Source organism: Rutilus rutilus (assembly GCF_951802725.1).
Source record: "Rutilus rutilus genome assembly, chromosome: 6".
Lineage (NCBI taxonomy): Eukaryota > Metazoa > Chordata > Actinopteri > Cypriniformes > Leuciscidae > Rutilus > Rutilus rutilus.
This window is the reverse complement of record NC_140214.1, coordinates 27417812-27442216: the sequence shown is the minus strand read 5'-3', so window position 1 is coordinate 27442216 and position 24405 is coordinate 27417812. Positions and strand designations below refer to the sequence as shown.

Genomic DNA, 24405 nt, shown 5'->3' with positions numbered 1-24405 from the left:
CAACTCACCGAAAAAACAGCACACAGGTTTTTAACAACAAACATGAGGGTGAGTAAATGACAGAATTTAAATTTTTGATTTAAGCGACTAAACAAACGGCAAAAAGGCTATTGTTTTGTTCTGTGTTATTTGTCCCGCTCCTCTTTAATAAGTGCACTAAGCGTGTGTCTCTCACCTTGTCTGAGAGCAGTGGGAGCCGCATGCTCTCTAAGTGACTGCCCTGCTGGCTGAAGACAAAATGAGGCTCTCTGGCTTTAGGAATGATAAAGTGCAGCTGGACTTCCTCTCCCAGCATGGATGAGCAGAATGTGAAGGCATGGAAGGTGCATTCGGACAGCTAGAATCAGACACGCAGAACATCTTACTACAGCCATATATCTTTATAGACATGCTATTACTTTATGATCCATCATTTTATGTAAAAATATGTAAATATATGTTGATGCATCACATGATCGATCGGATATGTCCTCACCTGAGCGGCAGGAGCAGGCTCGCTGTAATGGTGGCACTGCTCACAGTGGTGAAATGCATTGTGGGCCGCAAACAGGCTGAGTCTTACAGACACTGTGTTTCTCTTCGGTGGCTCATCTTCTGACTCTACTCTTTCTATTTTAACCCCTGTGTTTCATGTGCAGATGAAAAACAGCACATAAACATACTTGTACAATATTTTCAAGCTGCTTTGAAACAAGGCACACCATAATAAAAGAGAAGTTCAATACCGTTCAGGGGCTTTGGCATCCTGTCTGCATACACTGGACTGGCATAACTGAACTTGTGGTCACGGGGGTAGAGGTCAAATGGCAGTTTGTGGATGTCCTCCACGTCAGGCCACTGCAGTCCACTAGCAGGGGGGAACTTTGATTTGTCTTGCACGTCTAGAGAAATAAATTCAAGGTCATCAAGAGAGGGATGATCGGGTGAAGTGTTTCAATAAAGTGTTTTATTCTCTGTGTGGATAAAAATAGAGCTGTATTTAGAAGCATGGAGAATGGCTGGGGAAAAAAGGAAAAGGAAGCGTACCCTCCTCCAGCTCTTCTTCATCATACACGTCCACCTCCAGAAGGCGAATCAGCATCCGGAACAGAATTCGAAGAAACTGCAGATACGCACCTGTCTTTCCGACCTAAATCAGAGCCAAAATGGAGAATGAGAAACTGGATGCTCGGCAAAGAGGACAATTAGCATGAAACAGAGGTCATTGTAAATGGGCGTGGCTTAACAACAGACTTTGCCTCTAATTAGTTTTTGTATTTTGTGTATTTTTGCATATTTGTACCTTTTCTTAAAATGTTAATACTTAATGTTTAAACTAATTTTAAATGCTAAAATATTTTGTGCATTCTAAATTAAATATCACTTTTGACCACTACTAAGAATAAGAATAAGGTAAGATAATTTTGAATATTTTGTCTGTGTATTTTGTATTATTGTGTATTTATTTTTTTAATAAATATTTAATTAGTCATTTTTTATACAGTATATATATTTTGTTTAAGTTTATATTTAAACAATGTTTTAAACACTTAATCTTTTACATTTTTAAAATGTAAAATTATTGTATATTTTGTCTACTTCACCTGTGTATTTTGTATATTTTAACTATATTTCATAGATTAATAGATTTTTATAGATAAATGTTTAGCTTTTTAACTATTTTATACATTTTGTGTATTTTAATTGTGTATTCTGTATATTAAAACTTTTTTTATATTTAGCTTTTAAACTATTTTGTATATTTTCTGTATTTTCACTGTGTATTGAATATATTTGATTTTGAACAACTTTTAATATGTAGCTTTTTAACTATTTTTGCATATTTTGTGCATTTAAAATGTGTATGTTGTATATTTTAACTCTTTTTTTATTTTTAACTTTACATATCATTTTAAATTTGTCAGATTTTCTACATGTATTTTTGTTCACTTTGTTGTTATAAAACGCCATAGTACCAGTAATAGTGATGACAGCCTTAATAAAAACCACCAATTAAACCACCTTTTAACCCTATGTAAGCTACTTCTCACCTGTGGTGGCCCACTCAGCAGCAGTCTTCTGGGATGGGGCGCAGCCGGCACTTCGTAATCCGCATGGTGCTGCCTGGCTGTGGTCCACTGGCGATAGTAGAGGGACTGCTCTGCTCCGCCGAGACCGTGAGGAACAGGCGGTCTGAGCGGACTGCTCCACGCCACATCACCATGAGGCAGCAGAGATGCTGAACTGGGCTGACCCAGCGTCTCAGGGGCCAGCAGGGCGTACGCCGCCCGTGAGAGAACCGCCGTCCGGGGGAAGACCTGCGTCCTGTTACACTCACGTGGAGCCTGCGTGGACTGGCTCGGTCTCTGAGCTGCCGGAGAGGAGGAGGAGGACGAGGAAGAGGATGAGGAGGCAGAGGAGAACGAGGACGTGGCGGAAGAGGAGGCTGCCTGGGAGTCACACTCCTGTTTGAAGCGAATAGGAGAGGTGCAAGAGTCCATTACATTTCTGCTACCAGACGGGTCGCTGTGCGAGGCGGATTTGTCGAGTACACTTGAAGAACTGACGCCATTTTCTGTGGTAGAGCCTGAAGATTAGATAAGAGAAGATTTTATGAGTTATATGAGGACCACACAAGACAAGAATCAGGCTCAACTTGTTTCCAGTGTCACTCACCAGAGGTCCTGGTTGCAGCACTGGCGTTGCTGGGTGGTCTTTCCAGCTCCATATGGAGATCGTCATGTTCTGCCGTTTCTCCTGAGCTCCTCTCTTCATCTCTCGGCCTCTCTTCTCTACTCGCTGCAGTTTTCGTCTCAGGTATTACTCTGCGTGTCACATACGAGCAGGCCAAACCCACTTCCTGTTCCAGTGCTGTGCGTGTCAGGTAGCTGGAGTCAATCAGCCGCAAGTCACAGTACTTCAGTGACCTGAACAAAATCACACACAAACATGCTCAATCTGCATGCGACCCTTCAGAAGTCAAAAATACTGCAGTTTAGTTTATCCAGTAGAATCTTATTTGATCTTTTGGATAGTGCAGGATCTTGAAAAAAGTCAAACATGTATTGGAATAATGCTACTGGACCGTTAAATGAAATTACAGGGAAAGAGGTTCGAAAATATCCTGAAAGATTTTCTTTGTATTTCAATCCAACATCACAATTTAGAAATGTGGCTGTAACAACTGTAGTAACCACAAGGTGGTGCTCTTTTTAACAATAAAAAGGGAGCCAAAAGACTGGAATGCACTGTGCATCATTTCATTTATCCAGGTCATCGTGTAATGTCAGATAATATTAATATCTCTCTCATATTTGAACTAGATATCTGCCACCTGAATCAAGCCTGAGGAGACTGCCAGGTTTCAAGGTTGCAGTTTTTCATGTAAAACTTCAGGTTTGCTTTCGAGTAGAGCCATGTAATTAATGAAAAATGCATTTTTATTATAAATTTAAAAATAAATAATATTTTTACAATAAATAAAATATTTTTATTTAGATAATTGTTATTTGTGTTCATTTTTTTTAAGACCAATTTAACAAAAGTAAAAAAAAAATATATATGCTGGTTTGAGGCTCAAGAAATGTTTCTTACATTATTAACATTGAAAACAGTTGTGCTGCTTAATATTTTTGTTAAAACTGTGATACATTTTTTTTTTTTTCAGGATTTATATGTGTGCGTGTGTTGGCATGGAATACCTTGGGAAGGTCTCTCCCAGAGGATCTTTTCCTGTGAGGATGACAATGCATGGAAGTCCTTCCAGATCTTCATATGTTTGCGGGACCCACTCTTCATTTTTACAGCCCCTCCAAGCCTGAAATGCACATATTATTTATTCCATATTACTTTTGGAGCTTCCGAGAGCAGATTTTGAAGGAGCATGAGGGGATCTGGTTCTTACCCGCAGGCGGGCACAGAAGTGGACGGGCAGGCTGATCTCCGCAGCAGGGCTTCCCAGCAGCACTGCAAACCGGTACTGTAGCCCCAGCTTGTCCCGGGCCTCTTCCAGCCGCTCCTGCGCCAGCCGTGCCAGCTGCAGTGAGGGCACGCGCACCAGCAGCATGTGCCCGCACCCGTGCCTGCTGCGGCCCGGCACGCTCAGCAGATCCTCCACCATGGCGAGCGTCTGAGGGGTCACGTGATCCCGCAGTGAGGGGGCCGCTGTGAGGGCCATCAGAGCCTCTGTGTACTGCTGGATCAACAGGTAGCTGCGGATCACCATACTGTGCAAATGCGGGTGCCTGAAAACAATGAGGAGGGATAAACTTGAACGTGGTTCTACAATGACATGTTTACAGTGTAACGTGCAGTTAAAAGGGAAGGTAATTCACTTTAAATTCCCATTTTGTTGTAAAAACGGACTGACCTCTGCAGCAGGGTTTTGACCATCCGCTCGAAGGCGTCGTCACAGCGAAGGATTGGACTTGCCACTCCCCACTGTAGGGACTTGCTGTAGTCCTTCAGCCCAAAGTAGACAAGGTCCTTAGGAGAAGCCTCACCCTGCTGTTACATGAAAACAGAAAAATGATCATTTTAGTTTACTGAGCACAATCACAAACAATGGTGTTCTCGATTTACTTAGCTCTTGCTTGAAGATGCTGTTAATGCATCTATGAATTACAACGATAATGTATCTGATGAATGGGAATTAATATCATACCGCAATGTGTTAAATAAATGATTTATCTGCGAGTTGCTTAACCGATTATGTGAATTATGATAAAAGCTGCTAAAGTAAAGATTTATTTTTTAAGAGTGTTGTAATTTGCTTCTAAAATTCCTGAGATCTAATCTGCACCACAGAGCACAGAATGTGCTGGAAAGGCATCAAGAGTGAAGAAATGTAAACGTTAATGGCCACTTTTTACCCTTTACGAAAATACCAAAAAAAAAAAAACGTAACAAATATGTATGTAAACATATTTAAGATTGGGGCATGAAATATAAACGTTTCAATATCAGTTATTGAGAAAAAAAAACATACTGATTGACCAATAACTGTTTTCGATTTTAATATATAATTAAAGCTGCAAGCAGCATTTATCGGGGTTCAAGCATTTAAGGCCTTTAAGGCCTTTAAGCACAAAAGCATCAAAAGTTACTAAGTTTTATTTAGTAAGCATGAAACCACTGACATAATAGATGGAAAAGACCATTTACAGCCAATACAGGCAATATACCATAGGAAATATATGGTTTTAAAGCTTTTTAACAGTTATAGCGCAACCTATGGTCCGATCTCCATGAAATTTTGCATGCTTGTTAATGATGTTATGACACATATGCTCATCAATTTTGGTGAAGTTCTGAGTTTACATTTGGGATTTATAGGCTTTTTAGTGTATTTTGTCACGCCCCTTTTCTAAATGACCCTGTTACAGCCACCCAAATGCAAAAGTTCAACTTTTTTTTTTCCGATAATTATTGATCTGGAGAGTCCAGATAATTGTCCTAGACTGGTCTGGTTCCGATCGGGCCAAAAACCAGGGATTAGTTCGCAAAAGTAGGTTTTGGACAAAATGTGACATAGTGGAAAATTTTTCCTGCCTAAATCGAATTTGGAGATAGCCATTTTGTCCGCCTTGAGCGATTTTGTAATTTTGGTTGTTGTAGCGCCACCTATGGGCTACCATCTGGCCAGGTTTCACGTCTCTAGGCCTTACGGTTTGGCCTGCACGATGCGTTTTACGAATCCTTACAATTACAATAGGGTTTCAGCATTTCATGCTTGAACCCCTAATTAAAAAAAATTGTGATTGCAAAGCTGAATTTTCAGCATCATTACTCCAGTCTTCAGTGTCACATGATCCTTCAGAAATCATTCTAATAAGATGATTTGCTGCTCAGGAAACATTTATTATTATTATCAGTGTTGAAAACAGTTGAGCTGCTTTATGTTTTTGTGAAAACCACACAAAAAAAAAAAAAATCAGAATCTTTTGATTCAAAAGAACAGCATTTATTTGAAATAGAAATCTTTTGTAACACTATAAATGTCTTTACTGTCACTTTTGATCTTTTCATCCCTACAGAATTCTATACTTTTTAATCTTACTGACCGCAAACTTTTCAACGGTAATGTATGCATATACACTTTACTGCTTTACTGAAATCTTATCTCTCCTCCATAAATTCCTTAACAGATCTTAACAGATCGTCAGTGAAACTCACCAGGTTCTCAGTATTGGGCCAGTGCACTTCATTCTGGGTACTGATGCGTGACTGGCGGCTCTGCAGGGTGAACGGGAAGCAGCTGACCTGCAGCACCAGCAAGTTTATTGCTCCCAGAACCTCTGGACAGTTCACCACGCGGTCGGCCAATCCCTGCAGCTCCCCGTGACAAACCGACCCTGACAGAGCGCTGGCGGAGAGAGAGAATAAAGACAAGAGGTCTTAAGATGTTGTCAGTGACGTTTCTGACAGATCTTATTACAAACCACGTAGTTGTGTTTCTCACCTGGTCAGGTCGACGTGCGAGTTGTCGTGAATAAGGACGAAGAGCGTATAAGGGTTCTGCTTGACCTTCCTCATGAAGGCCTCCATTTTTGTGTGGACCTCCGCGTCCAGACGCACCACATACTTGTCAGACTTCTGTAGGATAAATGAAGCGTCCTCTATACCCAGATCTATCAGGACGCCTAGCAAAGACACAAGGACAACAACAATGTACAATATTATTGCAATGACTCTTTCATCATATTACATTTTCTGGCAAGGTTTTTGAAAATGTTCTTTCAATGTTTTTTTTTTTTAAAACTCTTGACATTGAAAACAAGTTGAATATTGCTTAACTCTTTACCGACCATTGACGAGATTTTCTGTCATTTATGACACAAGGCTTCCCTGCCATTAAGGAGTTTTTCCAACAGTTTTCACTGTTATTCGGTAAGGTGCGTGATATGAGCTAATGCAATTATCAAACATTCAACAACATATAAATCAAAAATGCCTAACGTTACCGAATGAAATGTCGATCCAGGAAGAGGTACATGACTGTGAAGCTTTGGGGGTGTTCTTAATCCGATCCGGATGAAGTCTTTGACAAAAACTCGATTTTCTCAGCTTTTTGAAAATGTTGCTTTTTTATGAAACATTCAAGTGTTGATAAAAAAATTAATGAAGCTGAAATCGGTTTTCTTGTTTAAAAGCAGATTCTCTGTTCTTTATTTTGACATATTGAATGTTCAGATTGTTCAGAAATCTTTGTGAAAAGGATCAAAAAAGCTGACAAAGAAAAAAAACGTTGGCGGGGAAAGAGGTAAAATCGGCTATCTGGTCTCTTCTGCTGTGACGTACCTGATAGTCGTATTCGCTGGACGGTTTGGTGAACCAGGACGTGGGAGGGCGGCACCAGAATCAGGAAGTCTACCTTGCAGAAGCGGCCCAGATCTAAGCTCTGGCTCCCTGAGTCAGCGATAGCACACACCTGCGACAAAAGGCTGCGTGCAATGCTCAGCTGAGGAGGGTGTATCTGAAAGCCATCACTCAGAAGATCTGTAACACACATCAAAAGTCAAGCGGCATTTCCAAGATTTCAGAGTCCAGATGAAAGCACAAATGAGTCAAACATTCATTTGGTCGCCCATTGAATGTGGACGACCAAATGAGTAGTCTGAGACATAGGGAGAGAGCAAAGGCTCACCTGGCCCTGATTCTGGTACCATGGCTGCAGCCTCTTGTGAGTGGATGTATTCAGTGAGATGTCCCTGAAAGGGCTGAACCACCCGGTCTTTGCGTTTACGCTGGTACCGAACCAGCTGTTTGTCCATGTTGTCGCCTGTAACACCACAATCAATTTGAAATGAATAAAGAAGTCACATACACATACTCCCTTTCAAAAGTTCGAGGTCAAAACTAACAAAACATTTCTCAAAGAATCCTGAAAAAACGTATAATGGTTTCTACAAAAATATCAAGTAGCACAACTATTTGATAATAATAAAGAAATGTTTTTTTTTTTAGCACCAAATCAGCATATTAGAATGATTTCACTGCAATGACTGTTGAAAATGCACAGGAATAAATTACATTTTAAAATATTGCAATAATATTCCACAATATTACTCTATTTTTGATCAAATAAATGCAGCCTTGGTGGACATAAGAGAATAGGCTCTATGCACGATCGCTTCCGCGTTGTGTCTCAGCCCGCCCAGTTACATCCGGTGACTGCGTTGGAAGCCGTTTGCATTCGGTGGAGATAATGGTAAATTACACTCGCTGTTTACAAGAACTTCCAGCGGTTAACCTGAATGATGTTAACAATATTGTGAGGCAGTTAGCTGTCACACCTAAGAGTAAGAAAAAGAAGGGCTTTAAATGATATATTTCGAGCTGCATCAACAACTTTGAGGGTGAATATTCTCTCATATCATGCGAAATCCGACTAGCGAATTGGTTTCTAAAATCGTTGTCTCCGTTTTTGAGAAAATGAATTTTCGTGCATAGAGCGTATTCTTTCAAAAACATTAATAAATCTTACCGACCTCAAACTTTTGAACGGCAATGTACAGCTGATAAGAGTCCATTTCACTGTGCAATAACTGGACTAACATCAACAATCCAAAATTTTACTTGCGTTTCAGTTTATACATTTTGAACAGTGTGGTCTAGAAACATGTTTTTTTCCTTGATTCATTGGGTCGTGCTACGTTTGGTCAAAAACATGAAACTCATCCTAAGTTATGGTCAACTTATAGCCTTTCAAATACTTCCTAAAATCACCAGAGAGGGCGCAATGACCACACAAATCTACTCCAGCTTAAAATATCTGACCACTTGCGTGCTTCACCCCAAAATTGCTTCTTGCATCAAGATTTTTTAATTAATTTCTAAAGAGAGGACACTGATAAGTTGATGAAAACTGTGATGGATTCCGCTAAATTTGTGGGCTGAGACTCACCTAATGAGGTGCTTTGGAAGTGTGAGGCAAGCACACTAACTTTCCCTGTGATGAGCTCGTAGCTGATCTCCTTCAGAAACTCATTTGTAGTGAGCATGCTCTCAGCCAAGGCCCGAGACTGATATTTACCTAAGAAAAACAACAGCACATGTTCACATATCGTTAGCCTCATAGCATAATTGCCTAAGTCATATTTCAATGTTTTTGGAAAACAAGACAAGTTTTGCAGCAGTGGTAGGACAGTAAAGTTAGGCAGATATCACAATTTGGCCAAAAAATTACTTAGGCAATTATGCTATGAGGCTAACGATATAAGACAATAACAACAACAACAACAACAACAAAACTTACAGCTTATGGAATGCGTTTTCATGCACAACCTGACATTGTGTAAACTCCTTAAAGGGATAGTTCACCCAAACATGAAAATTCTGTCATTATTTACTCAAATAGTTTCAGATTTCTCTCAGATTTCATTAAAAATATCTTAATTTTGTGTTCCGAAGATGAACGGAACATGGGTTTGGACCGACATAAGGGTGAGTAAATGATGACAGAATTGTTATTTTTGGGTGAACTATCCCTTTAAATGGCATTCTTATCTGATGCAAAGTTCATAAATGGACAAAAATGAAACTATGAACTAAGAATGAAGTCTCTGAGAGCAGCAGAACTTACCCAACACGAGCACACAGAACTCATTTACTCCACTTTTGGTGGTGCAGATAATGAGCACATAGTTGGGCAGACACTGCTGCTGCTGCGGTGGCGTTTCACTCAGAGAGCGCAGCGACTCAGAGATGCCCTCACCTAGGGAGCCGTGGGTGGCCAGCACCTGAACGCTGCCTCCTGACACACTGGCCTCCATGCGAGCTAACCAGGGCAGCTGGGAGGGCGACATGGGAGGGCCGGTCGGGCCGCACAACATGGCCTTCAGCACGATCTGCTCAAACTCTTCCCGTAACGGGATCTGCTCCGTACCTGCATTAAAGACAGAAAAATAAATAACATTCATTATAAAGCAAGTACTCATTGCTCTTCTATAATACTTGATCTTGATGCATTTAAAATAAGGTATTCAACAAGCTGTGCACTCTTATCCATGCATCATAAATATACAAAAGATAGACTGATCATTTCACGTTACTAATGCATTAAAGGGTCATGACATGGATTTGTTTTTTTTTATTATTTTAATATATTCCTTGAGGTTCACTTATAATGTTTTAGTTTAGTTTAGTTTATTTAGATCCCCATTAGCTGCTGCAAGAGCAGTAGCTATTCTTCCTGGGGTCTATAGACTTCAACAAAATATATATATTTTATAGCATAAAACAATACATTATACAGACAAAAAATGGAGTGCACACATTCATACATAGCAATACAACAAACGTACTAAACTAAAAACAATAAAAACAACAAAAACAACAGCTCTACATTATCATTATGATAATACACAGTTATAGCTTACTACTATAGGGTTCATAACTTTTCACAAATGTTTTCCCTCTCTTTAAACATTCATATAAAAAAAAAAAAAAAAAAAAAAATTATTCTAATGTAAATAAATAAAGTCTCAATCTTTTACGAAAAGTCATTGCATTCATTCCCGAAATCAAAAACTGCGGAAGAGAATTCCATGCCACCATTGCTCTATACAGCACTGTCCTTTGCATAAGGTTAGTTCGACATGGAGGTAACAAAAAGCGACTCTCTGTTGACTGACGAGTGGAATATTGATGCACAACACTAAAAAAAATAATGTTAATAAAGCTTTTTGCACACACAAAAAAACTAAACATATATAAGTGGGAACACCTTCATTCTGACCCTCTGAAATGATTCGTTTTTAAGGGATGGCTCCTTTAAGGCTTGTCAGTAAACAGACACGGTTATGATTGGCTAACGTCATTGCATAGGAAACTGTATCAATGCCCACTCGCTATGTGAGTAAGTGTTTTGAAAACATTATCCATATAAAACCATCATTTTAAAGACAAAGCATTATGAAATCATTTAACTTATGGTTTGTGATGCAGCTGCTGTCAGATCCGATACAGCTGACTGTTTTATCTGTCAACGAAAGTTTATTTGCGAACTCTCCATTACACTATGCCTCATTTAAAAAACAAAATCAAAACGACAAAGAAGGCACATTTGATTTCTTATATCATGACCCCTTTAAAACTTATTTTCAAAATTGATTATCTGTGTTCTGATAGGTATCTCAGTATTATTTACCAAGTCGAGCAAGATATTGAAGTGTGAGCAGTATCATGGTCTCTGTGGTGAGTAACTGGTTTGCTGACATGCCCAGACTGGCGAGGGTCTTCTCATTGAGCTCTCTGCCCTTATAGCAGCTCACCAGCAGGGGGCTCACCACCAGATCACCCACATTGCCAAAGAAGTACGGTAAAGTGCCTTGACCTGGAGAAGATATTCAAACAAACCATGCGGTCACACACACACATCCAAACAGTTATTAGGGACAAAGAAGTAGTAGAGAGATCTGGTTATACTGTGTGCTGCTGTGATGAACTCATTTCTGTAAAACTGGCCTGGATGTGAAGATATCATGCATTATTAATTCTTATTTCAGATCATGCTAGATCAACAGAAATAAGAAATAATGCCCATGCCCATTTAAGATGTAGATGAACTACTTTAAAAGCAAAACATAAATAAGAATCATGCCTACTTAAGATATTTACTACTTTACAAAGTGGTTTTTATTACAAAATATACTATACTACTACTACTACTACTAAAAATAATAATAAAGCATCAATCCTACTGATATTGTAGATTCATTACTATACAAAGCAGTATTAAAAATATATTATAAAAATAATAATAATAATAATAATAGACCATAATGCCTTCTTAAGATTAAAAGAAGAAAGAAAATGAAGAAGAAATACTAAGAAATAACAATAATGGACGATGCCTACTTAAGATATAGATTTCCTGCTTTATAAGATTTTCCTTTCAAGAATTTCATTCTTTTTATAATGATATTAGGACAGTTGCATCACTCTGACATTTTTGCTTTATGCCCACAAAAAATATCAAAATATTAATTCATAAATTAAAAACATTTTAGAAGAATGTTTTGAAGACAGAGCACTAACCAATGAGAAGGACTGGCCGGACCCCGGAGGAGTTCAGAAGGTTGTCAGGAATTATGACAGTTTCTCCCGCTGTGATTGGTTGGGGTTGTATGACCCCTGACACTGATGGAGGCTGTTGATTGGACAGGGACAATAAAGAACCTGGAACGAAGAAGCAAAACGTTAAATGTATGTTTTTTAAATTTTTTTATGGAACATATAGCATGTGCTGTCAAGCCATTGTGGAAATCTAATCATATCTCTTCAGCCTCTCAAGCTTTGTTAACGGAGACACTCCAATCAATACTGAGGACAAGGTAACTAAGTTACAGGATCTCCAAGCTCCACTCCTTCAGCTGTTTCAAGGCATAAACCCTTCAAGCTGCTAAACAGTTCAGGGACTAATTTAGCATGACCTTTCACCCCTATTTTTATGGAAACAATGAATAAATCAACCTTGTGGATGGAATATGTCATGTCCCTTGGTACTTGTTCAAATAAAAAGGTAATCAAATTCAAGGCTGTTTCCTGCTCTGGGACACGCATAAACAGATAGGATGAACTGACTGCAGACAACCAGCATAAAAAAAGAATAACAACAAATAACAAGGCTGAGTATGATTAGGTCGGACCCACCAGAGCTGCACGTCAGCGGTCGGATAGCAGGCACAGGGACAGCCGTGGCTGGGACGGGCACTAGAGAGGCGGGGTGCCAGCTACGGTGGCGCTTTTTGGGCGGACCTGATGCCATAGCAGAGGATGCTGCAAAAAAAATGCAAATTGCATAGCGTAAACATTTGAAGATGCCTTCTAAAAACATCTGATGAGTTAAAATAGACTATTGCTGTTGTGCATCATCCAGATGATTTGACCACTAATGACATGCATGAGGCAGCATTGTGATTGGCTGGTTTAATGCTTACCTGGACTGTCTCCAGGTTCTGTGGCCCTATAGCCATGATTAGGTGTGGCGAGTGGGCTTGTATGAGGGGGGCTCAGTAGACTGGACCGCCCGTCCAGACTCAGACCATTAGTTAGACCGTTTACTCGGAGGGCAGTGGGAACTGAACAACAAATGCATGTTGGGAATTAAAGAAACAGTGGGAAGAAAATATGAAGAAATGCTCATCAAGGCTGCATCTATTTGATCCAAAAATACAATAAAAACAGTAATATTGTGAAATATTATTACAATTTAATTAACTGATTTATATCTGAATATTTATTTTTCCAGCTATATATATATACATATATTTATACACACACAAATCATACCTACTTAGGATATAGATTAAACATATTTAAAAGTGTTTTGTTAAAATCTTGAAAAACAATTCTGACTAAAATGCATTGAATTTGCCAAGTGCCCTGAGGGGTGTGATGTTTTACACACATCATTGACTATTGTTCACTTTTCTGGTGAAACACTATGCAAACTCCCCAACCTGCACACAATCTCAATAGGGAGAGGAAAGCATTCTCTCTCATTTCTAAAGGAGCACAGTTTATTGATTTCCTTTAACTGATGGCATATTGATAATGAACTGCTGGGCTACTTTTACATCTAATATTCCTGACACATACACAAATAGAACACATATGTGTTAAACGTCAATCACAGGGAATTTGGAGCGTGGGGTGACATTAAAACTCTTAATACAGAATTCTGGTCTTATATTGATTATTTTGGATTGTGCTCATGTGTGTGTGAGTGTGTATGTGTTTACAAATGCGGCCAATACATATGACCTTCATTAATTCTGTCCTTTTGCGGAGAAAAACAAACAATGAAGCAGCTAACAACATTTGAGCCACGAAGTTGACCATAATTAGGTGGCTGCTTAATGCTAAGGCTGAATGTATAGTGTGGTTTGTTCAAATCTCTAATCCAAAGCATGAGAAATCGTGACACAGTGATGTTTTCTTTAGCAAACACCCCCAATTAACAAGCACACTGAATTGCCGAATTCTACTGACTAAATTACTAACCCCTCAAAATCATTGTAACAACTGTTTGCGTTGAATGATTCAAAAGCAAATAGTACTTGCATTTATGGCTTTTTAGCTTTGTATTATGAGCAATCAATGCTACTTTAAATTCAAAATGAGGACAAATATCTGGTACCGATCGGTAATGTCTTGGTCCCGTGAGTCGGCGTGTTCAGCGGTTTGAGGAAGCCCAGCTCTGGGGGTCCAAAAATCCCTGAGGATGAGCCAGATTGCAAGCGGGCAGGAGGCGAGTCTGTGGATCAAAGAACAACTTATTATGAATGCAGCTTTACTTTTTTACTGCAAATGGGAAATTAAGAAGATATTGCGCATAATTTAGATGAAAGACCAAAATCCGTTACATTTGGTTTCAATAATAAGCACTTCTCCTATTTTTTTGTATTGTAAAAGACTGTTATCGTCACTAATGGACGCACTCTGTGGCCAGCTGCCCGGCCCTCTGAATGGTGTTGTGAGGAAGAATGAGACAATGACTTGCTTTCTTTCACCAAACACTGTTGGGTAAACACTGTGTGGCCTCCAGCCAGATGTCACCAAATGCTGAGTAGCCCCCCCCCACCAGGTTTAAGCCCCCACCCCCGTACGTACCCTCCCCCAGAACAGAACATGACCTCTGTACATGCAGGACTAAGCAGAAACCAACAGAAGATGGACATCCTCTCTTGGACAGATGCAGCATGTGTTGTCTTACACTGGACCTCCTATGAGTGCGTTTTCGTCCTTTTTTTAAATACTAGAGAGCTTTTACAAGACTGTGACACACAATATGTGATGGTCCACACCTACACTCACCTGAGAGGGGGAAGGGAGATGGACTGTGGCCGTTTGTGTCTCCATTTTCTTTGCTGCTTAGTGAGGATGAAGAACTAGGCTTGGATGAAGAAGCACTGCCTGAGAATGGCCGCGTCTTACAATCTGTGAAATACAACATTTATTTTTAAATTCTCAGTTAATGTCGAGTGAACCATCCTTCTCTGTCGAATCAAAGAGGTTCAGTAACAACTTTATGCATTTTTATCATTGTTACGGGTCTGGTATAAGCTGCAGATCATTTCAGGGCCTATTTTCCCAATTCAAACAGTATATTAATCTGTAATTTCTAAGGAAGAAATCATTAATTATCAAAGTATCAATTTGAAATAAAATACGAATGCAAAGAAGTTTGAATTGGCAATTAAATAGATATTTAAATTAACTTTGTAATAACTTTAACGAACTTTACTTTTTAATAGAGAGGTGCAGGTATGACGTCAGAACCCGGAAGTCAAATTCGTCGCTGGTTCCTTCGAGATTTTCCAATGAGGTTTTGTAATAGGGGTTTTCGATTTAAGTGGTTTATGTGTAAAATAAGGTCATAACTTGACTTTACTTTGACATTTTGTTCTACAATGTAAATTACACACACCCATAGTGAAAACGCGAATTTTGAAACAGTTGTGTTCATTTTTGAAAATGTACGTTAATAAGTATTTAGATAAGACAGCTTGGTGTGTGAGTGTACGTTGTAGAACAAAATGTCAAAATATGTTTCATCAAGTTATGTTTACCACAGGCTTTATTTTACTTGTAAATAGAAAAACCCCAAAGGAAAATCTCAAAGGAATCAGTGGCGAATTAAACTTCTGGGTTCTGACGTCATACCTGCACCACTCTATTAATTGAATTAGCAAAATGTAAGCAATTTAATTAAGAAAAAATGTAATTAAGAAAGAATATAACAAATATTGAAAATTTGGAAATTATCCTTAAATATAATATCTTAATATCTTGAGAAATAATCCATTATCAGTTTATTAATTTGGAAATAAAACACAAATGTAAATAAATTTGAATTGGCAATTAAATAAGTCATTTAAATTATAATTTAAATTAAATTACATTTAATAAGTTTTTTACTTCTATATTTGAGCATTATCCAACTTAACTTAACATCTTAACTTAATCCATTTGCGAAGTAAGTTATCCTCGGACACAGTTAATCATGTGAATTTAAAACTACATTTAAATGACACATCACACATTATCTGTGCCATGCAATGTCTGTGGTACCTTTCCAGCAGATGAGGGCTCCCTTGCACAGAGCACCCTGAGAGTTCTTCACCAGGTAGTACTTTAAGTGCTTCTGCTTCTTCGGCTGAGTGGATAACTTCAGGTTAATGTGGTTGGAAAACTCGGTGAAGTAGCGGAAACCTTTCTCACCACAGCCTACACAGTTTCCTGAAAACCCTGCATAAATACACAAACATACATCACTATGTGCGTGCGTGTAAGACTGAAAGACTACACAACAAACTTTGAAAAGTTTGTGATCAACATCTCCACTGTATCACTGTAACAGGCAATCAAATGACAAATCACCTCTCTTTAGTCCAAAATCCAACTATATACTAAATATCAAATGAGTTCTGAATGGCCTAGTTTGAGAACATTTCACAGGCACAATGAGATTTGTAGAATAAATTACTCATTTAACTTCATCCTACTGAAGTAGGTCATGAAATTGTATTGGATCACCAACCTAAAAGTGCATTTTTCCCATTCTCATCTGGCAGGAAGCGCTTGTCCACTGCACAGACGAGGATGTGCTCTGGGATGCTGGGCGATTTGGCACCAACCAGCTCAAACCCTGCGGGAACCTCGACAGACTCTGTTGCCATGGAAACCAGGCGTAGATCCTTTCCTGCTTGACAGAAACCTGGACACAGATGACTTGAGTCAGCGATATAATGAAGACCGGCCATGTTGATGTAGCTAAATGCACGATGATTCTCGGTTTGCACAATGTTTCAATGCCATTGTCTCAAGTCTTGCAATGTCATTACCATACATTTCACCTTGACACTGACTTGACACTTTGGCAGTTTGCTCTGTTCATAACACCCCGCTTTCATAGGGCTTCAGAAGACCTGGAATATATGGCCTATGGTTATGGTACTTTTTATTCAGTGTTGCCAAGTCCACGGTTTTCCCGCTTTTACACTGTTGCTGTGGGGTTGTTTTTTTTAAAGGCCGGGACACACCAAGCCTTCAGGCCGTTTTTGAGCGTCTGTCGGCTTCGTTTTCCAGTGTGTTCTGCACTGTTGTCTCTAGTCAGACGTCGTTTTTTTGGGCCGATTCAGCGTTTAGAATCGTTGTCGGGCCGTCAGTGAGAGAGAGAGATCTCTGTTTGGTTGTTAGCGAACGAGTCAAGAATAAAAGTGAAAGGGACGAAAGCGAGCACAGAAGTCAAGACCGTACAGACAGAAGGCTGTTACTATTTTACATCAACTGAGCATTCAAATGCAGGAATATTTTCATAATAACAAGAGCCGACTGGAATGAAATAAGTGATCAGCATGATTGATATTCAAAATGGTAAGCAAGCGCTGTTTTTTTTATGGTTTGTATATCTGCAGTCCTAGTTTTGGCTTCCCTTTTTGAATGATGGAAATAGACTATTGATACCTGCTGATATAGACAGATATTTACGTATACGCAGGCGCAGAACACACATGATAGTTGACAGTCGCCTTTAGTCATTTTGGTGTGTTCAAGCGCAGCTTTTTGGCCGAGACGAAGCCAACGAGAGGCAACAACACATTCGGCTTTCATCACCGCTAGTTCTTTGACATCGGGCTTTAGTCCAATATCACCAGTTTGCAATATCAAGCAGCATAACAGACTGACTTTGTACAGCTAACATAACTAGAAGTGGCACCGATGACAGCCTTACACATTCAATTTAAAAATGGCCACACCTACTCTTACATTAAAAAATAAGGTCGATGAAGAAGGTCATATGGGTTTGGAACAACATGAGGGTGGTGAGTAAATTATGACAACTGTTTTTACCATCAACAGTGCAGCAGCCATCAGGAGGAGGACCCTGCAGGTAAGGCAACGGTGGACTGCTGGTGTCTGAATCTTCCTCCTCATCCATATCATCAACGGAATTGGAGGACTGGCAGTTCACCAGCACATGGCTGGGTGGGTCGGACCTCAGACTCAGGTTCATTTTGGGCTTAATATCTGGAGGGCAGAACCAGGAACAGGTGTGCTAATGCTTTACATATACACACACACACGTACATACATATGAGCTTTTTAATGAATGTAACAGTATTTTTTAAGGAGAGGATGTTCTAAAAATTGGTCAAATAAGCTCTAATACCAAATCATGATCAATTCATGCGAAGGTAAACTATTTGATGGTACTTGCTTACCTTCCAGGTTGCCAGAATACTGATCGGGCTCGAGATACAGCTGTGTGAATACAGGCTGTGGATCACCACTGTTCGATCTTAATGAAGCCTCTATAGAGTTGTGTAGAGCTTCTTCAAAGCGGGCAGATTTTAGCTGCCCTGCGTATGAATTCCCCATGATCTGAAATTAAACATACTCATTTTGTTTAAATCTGTCTTATATAAACACCACATATACACACATCATGATTGGTTCAGTTTTGTTTTGAACTCGAGGTTATATCAACATTTTTATATCTGCAAGGGATTCCATTTATAAGGAAGATGAGAGGGATGGAGACATTAATGTGATGTTCTGATGGACTGCGTGGAGGAGATTTCAATTCCACCCAGAACAAGGCTATTTTAGTCTTTCGTAGAATAGCCCTTGAAACAGTTCCTAAAACTACCATCATTAGGACTTTTCTGCAGACTCTGAATTGTTTTTGTTCAGACATACTTAACTATAAAATGATGAATCAACTAAAGAAAAGTAAGGAATATTATACTGAATCATTAAGTCCTTAATGCTAATCTGAAGGGTCTTACATAGCCTATAAAGGGTTTACTTAGAACTAATTAAGCTAACTGTACATTATCACAGAGATATTTCACTGCAGACCGGCACAGTTGACCAATAACAATTGGGTACACCAGAGAGACATAAATTAAAAATAATTAATAACTGTACCCGTTTATTAAAAGCAGTCCCTGACAATCTGTCATGTAATACAGCTGTTAGCATGTAACTAGCAACTTTTACCCTTGAGCTACACATCAGGTATAACCATGACATCTGTTAGACCATCTGCTCTGCATTGACGCTTTCATTTGCACTTCTGATTGCATTTCCTTTACAACAAAAGCTCTGTTTCTGTTTGTGATCTGGACGACAATCAAGACCGCAAATTATGACAAATGACTTTGTCGCCATCCGTGACTCAGCAGGGCCAAAGAAAACCCTCAAAGAAAGACAGCTCTCATATTTGATAATTAACTACTTGTATAGAACTCCAACAACATACAAAACATCACATTTGGAAAATGTTCATTTGCTGTTATCATAGTGAAGGAAACCACTGTACCTTTGATTATATTTATTTAGCAGTAGAAGGACAGGATCACCTCTTCTCCATGGTATGTCAAAGTTGAACCACAGTACTCCTGCACCTACAGACATATGGCAAATGGTCAGACACAAGGCAAGTTTCATTTACAGTATAAATACCATATAAATTAACATATGGTACATAACTTGTTGTTTATATATTGGGAAAACAAAGCCAAAATGCACGATAGATTTGATACTTGAACTGCGCATTGCAAATATTGTAGCATTAGATATTGGGATTATTGGGATTTAAATGCACTGATTGGAGAATTTATTATGGTATAAATCAATAAGAATAATAATAGTGAGTATTAATCCATGCATCATCTCAGATCAGACAGTTGTTTGTAAAGTAGAACAGATTGCAGTGATCTTCAACATATGTAGCTGTTAACTGATAACACTGAGGGATGAGTTATATGACACTATGACCTCAAGGGAATGTTTGTGGAACGCATAGGGGAAAGGAACTCCACGTCTCTTACTTCCAGGCTTACACAAAGACTGATGGGACATGTTTTGTTCTTTTGGCCTGGTTAAAACAAGAGTGAAATGCAGTAAAGCCATCAATCAATGAGGTAAATACTTCTGTCAAGAGTCTCCTGAATTTGCAAAGAATATATGACCTGCAAACTTTTGAAAATCTATTATTTATTAAATTATTATAACATTTATATTATTCGGTTTTAAAATCTAGGTTACAAAATTGATTTGTTTGTAAATATACCTCTACCAAGTGCCACCAGGATTTGTCTCAAAATAAATACCATACAATTAATATATTTTATGTCTGTACTTATTTGAAAAAGAAGTGCTTTGTGAATGATTACCAAGAAAATCAGATCTAATTGAGATTGCAGTCCTAAGAGGCACGTTACCACCAGATCCACTTGAAAAACCTTCCTCTATAAGAATACACAATGGATTTGGATCAGTTTTTTTTTTTATAAAAGCAAAGAAAACCACGATTAACATGGCAAACTGTTGGTGGGATAAATGCATGGTTTATGTGGACAACAAATTGCATACTCCGTTTTACAAACAGCTCACTGGAGGCCTGTTGGGCCAAGTTTCAGATAATCACTCATCTTGGTACTATGGTAAACAGAGGCAAATTAAAGTGCCTGAGCATAGTTCTGTCCTGCCTTCAGGGCTCTCGGGGTCCAGTTTGACTGCTAATGACATTTAGGGGTGTTAAATGCTAATGTGGACAAGCCTGTAGAGAGCCCTGCCTTTAGGCCAAGAGCTGTTTCAGTTCAAGTCACCTCTTACTGCTTCCATATATGTTTTAAATTTGCTTTCTAATTCTATCTGATTATCCTTACAATGCAAAATGCAAAACTGTCAAGACACATGTTTAAATTTAAAAATAGAACCAAGAAATTACAAGAAATTGAAGAGAATTAATTTAGTTAAATTCTGCTAAAAAAAAAAAAAACACTTAAAGTGTACAAGCAATGAACGTATTGGCTACGTTCTTTTTCTCAGCAAAACGAGTTTACTGACAACCAAGGACTTAATGTGACTCAAATAGTGTGTTGCAAGATGGTTCAATACCAAATAAAGAATTCAAAAGCTCTATAAATACAAACAAGGGGATCTTGAAATAGCCAAGAAGGGAAACACATTTTAGGTAGCCAAAACAAAACAAACCGCAGACATAATTATGCAAAGCTACAAAAGTTAATTTGCTTTGCTGGTAAAGTTTGTTTTGTCACAGATTAACAATTTGAAAACAATGTGCTCCAATAGACGCAACAAATGTAGATTTCAGACCACTATTTGGGTGCCACATGTAGACTGATGCATTTGTTTTTTTGACCTAACTTTGTGAAGTAGATTTTAATATGTTCATTTAAAAGGTCCTATTATTAATAAAAACATGACTTTTTCAGAGTGCAGACCTTTCATTTATTATTCTTGTAAAAGCTTTTGGCATCAGTACCTGAACATGATGGGAGAGTGTTGTTTTATTTCTAATATATTTCTAAAGTAGGTGGAGGTCAAATAAAAGGTTTAAATGAAATGTGCCACATATGGCAGTAAATGTGGTTACAGTCCCACACTGCACTGTACCTCAAAAGGCCTTTCTCTCAATCCACTCCCTCTTTTGTTTCCTCCCTTATCTGCATAATTACATTAAACTGCTGACAATGGGAGAGGAGAGCTAGCTTTCAATGAACTTCCAATTAACAAATTCTACTTTTTGTTTAAAAAAAAAAATCCTAATGAAAATGTAAAAAGTACAAACATACAGATTAAAAACAAGACATTCAAGCAACACACAATTGCATGATTTCAACGATTCATGTCTTTATGTACATCTAAACATAAAAGTAACACTCTACCTCTTAAAGTGTGACTTAGCCCTCATGACTGTCCAATTCACACTTAGTTTATTTTACATTACCTAAAGAGATATTCACTAAAGGGCAGACAGTATAAAAGGCAAAACTTCAGGGGGGATGGGACAAATTAGCCAATGCAAAAATGCAAATATCTTTAAATAAATGGGGCGCTAAAAGCCATGGCCATTGACACCATGTTAGCAGGAGCCGGCGAGTGTCAAATAATCTAACATGACGCTTCTGTACCTTTCATAAGCAGCCGGGGTGTGGAGTGTGCCTCAACGAGTCCCACTGAAGACCTTAAAGCAGACCACTAAAACACAGCCTATTTCCATAGCAAAAGTCCTTTGGATATCCAAAAGCAGCGTCAAGGCTGAGCGCGACGTGACAGTATTCCTTGTCCTTGTTGCGAGCTAGCAGCTCCCTGGTCATTATAGTCCTGAATCGGGGCAGCAAAGAAGGATTCCAGGAACTCCAGCGGAGCCAACCTCTCTGTCCTGCACTCAGTGGCTCTAGATACACAAACCCTCCAACTCTCACATACACAATCAGCAGGCCCTCCCCCCGTTCCCCTTGCCCCCTCCTTCTTCTTGGCCATTTGCTCTGTGGGGCGAGAGGGGCATTCTCTCAGGACTCATTCATCTTGGCCCTTGCTGACCCCCTAAGGTGACAGATGCTGTTGTGGAGATGACCATACCGCCGAGCGTGTCACAATAGAGGCGAGACGCCTCCGCACGCCACACGCGTGCTGTGCTCGCCACGCACGATGCGCAGATGCCCCTCTCTCAACATGACACCGGAGACTGCTAAGTGCCATGCTCGCAGATGGGGGTACGACGTAAAGCAAAGGATCGTTTTCTTCCCCTTCTGCCACTCCCTGTTTTATTGGGGTTATTTTACTGATAGGGCACACCAATGGCAAACTAGGGACACTTGCTAAAGAATGTGGGGTCAATCCACAGTTTGTCCGTCAGCCTTGCCTGAACTCACGGCCCTCCCCTCACTGGAGGTTGACGATTAACTGAGAATTCAGGCCCATTGTAAATAGCCGAATGGAGAGGACTCATCTGGTCAAAATAACTTGATAGGAGATTGATGTTTTGCACTTTACTGGACTGATCATTTCCTACCGCGAGTCACAGAGAAGTGGCTCAGAGGAAGTGGAGGAGATTTGAACGCAAATACAGGAGGATCGGGTTCCCCTGGTGCTTCAGGCTCTCTCTAACAATGACTCCATCTCTCTTCTTATCTCGCAAGATAATAGCAAAATATTGTGACTCAGATGACCCTCTTTCGGGACCTCTGAAAACAGGAACAGTAATTGGTGGTGTTTAAATAAAACAGCACTGCTCCATTTGTTAGCTGGTTCATTACTACTCATCATGGATCTTAATAATCTCGCCCTGTTCTGACATAAAAGTGTTACATCAAGTTTCATCAGTCCGACCCTATCAGATTACTTTAAAGGGTAAATATACACAGTAGATTTAATCAACACAACCGAGATCCTATTTTGTCTGCAGCATGTAGTAGGATTTGTTAATAATTAATAACAGCCTTGTCCATGGAACAAAAAAGTGACTTGACGCAATGGTTCAAAGAGTGTGCTGAGAACCACACCAGTGTAATGCATTTGTCAAAGTTAAAGACACAAAGAATTTGTCAGGCAAACAACAAAACAGCCATGTCAACAAACCAATGCATTGGTACAAAAGAAAAAACTGAAAAACATTTAAATAACCTTGCAGGAAATGTATACAATGTGGTAAAAAAAAAAGAAGGTATTATTCAGTATTTTTTGTAGACTGAATTGTAGATCATTTTTGATCAGACTGTACAGTAAATTATTTTATTCTGTTTTCACAATTCTTGTTGTAGCAAAGACACAACAGTTGGTCTAAATTAAGCCATATACTTCTTCTCACCCTAATAAGAATTAGTAGATAGGGTCTAAAGCAGTATGGGAGTCAGCTTTAAACAATGACACCCCACCCTCAGAGGGCTTTATTAGCCCCCCAGAGTCATTAATGCTGTCATTCCAGCTAATCTGGAGGCTTTGTCTAAACATTGTTTATTTTAATTGCAAGGTTTCTCCTTCAGATACCATTTGGACCACACAATGTCCCCAAATGTATAAGGATTTGTGATCGACAAATGCTTGATATTCGATTTCTGAAACTTTCCCTTTTTTTGCGACAGGCTCTTTGCCAGACTTTTTTTTATCAAGATCGCAAAAAGAAAAAGAAAAAGTATATGAAGATGCAGCACAAGTTCAATTTTCTAGGAATCCGAAGAGGTGATTCAAGTTTCTGGCTTTAATACTATCAGACCTTAATAGGTCACTGGAAAAGGAGAAAGAGAGCAAAGCGGAGGTTTCCTTTGCTCAATTGAGCTTGTGGGTAGAACAAAAGAGTCAGTGAGTGAGCTGGCCCTCCTCTCGCCCATCCTTCAGCACTGCTTTGAGTCTCCAGCCCTGGGCACTGACAATGGGAAGTATCTTTTCCACTGCCACCTGAGAAGAGATGAGTCATGTGGTGGCAGCTCTTTCAACATCTTCTGGAGTTCTGCTTTGTCTTGTTTTCTACTTCCTTTTGAGAAGCCCTCTATTCTCTTGAGGTACAGCAAAACTGCCTCAGTCATTCCAGACAGACAGCATCATTGTTTAGATCCATTGAGACTAATACAACTTGGTGAATCTTTGGACCAACAAAAGCCCAGT

The 24405-nt window shown here is 39.2% G+C and overlaps 1 protein-coding gene across 2 annotated transcripts in view; it reads right to left on the bottom strand.

Moving 5' to 3' along the window:
- The window catches only part of greb1l (GREB1 like retinoic acid receptor coactivator), a 49275-nt gene that overhangs the window by 5939 nt on the left and 18931 nt on the right, over positions 1–24405 (bottom strand). Inside the window, exons 1-27 of one of the 2 annotated variants that reach the window (XM_084411434.1) lie at positions 21933–22200; positions 19313–19397; positions 18210–18369; positions 17839–18015; positions 16526–16702; positions 16057–16233; positions 14800–14922; positions 14123–14239; positions 12921–13061; positions 12634–12759; positions 12019–12159; positions 11129–11314; positions 9563–9865; positions 8885–9013; positions 7625–7759; positions 7279–7476; positions 6440–6620; positions 6154–6343; positions 4349–4485; positions 3884–4223; positions 3681–3796; positions 2656–2906; positions 2031–2566; positions 1027–1129; positions 726–881; positions 476–621; positions 176–337 (exon numbers count right to left, since the gene is read on the bottom strand). In XM_084411434.1, the coding sequence (XP_084267560.1) occupies positions 176–337; positions 476–621; positions 726–881; positions 1027–1129; positions 2031–2566; positions 2656–2906; positions 3681–3796; positions 3884–4223; positions 4349–4485; positions 6154–6343; positions 6440–6620; positions 7279–7476; positions 7625–7759; positions 8885–9013; positions 9563–9865; positions 11129–11314; positions 12019–12159; positions 12634–12759; positions 12921–13061; positions 14123–14239; positions 14800–14922; positions 16057–16233; positions 16526–16702; positions 17839–18015; positions 18210–18366 (4605 nt within the window). In that variant the 5' untranslated portion in view covers positions 18367–18369; positions 19313–19397; positions 21933–22200. Of the gene's footprint in view, positions 1–175; positions 338–475; positions 622–725; positions 882–1026; positions 1130–2030; positions 2567–2655; positions 2907–3680; positions 3797–3883; positions 4224–4348; positions 4486–6153; positions 6344–6439; positions 6621–7278; positions 7477–7624; positions 7760–8884; positions 9014–9562; positions 9866–11128; positions 11315–12018; positions 12160–12633; positions 12760–12920; positions 13062–14122; positions 14240–14799; positions 14923–16056; positions 16234–16525; positions 16703–17838; positions 18016–18209; positions 18370–19312; positions 19398–21932; positions 22201–24405 lie in introns of those variants that run through there. The other variant, XM_084411433.1, reaches the window with a different exon arrangement.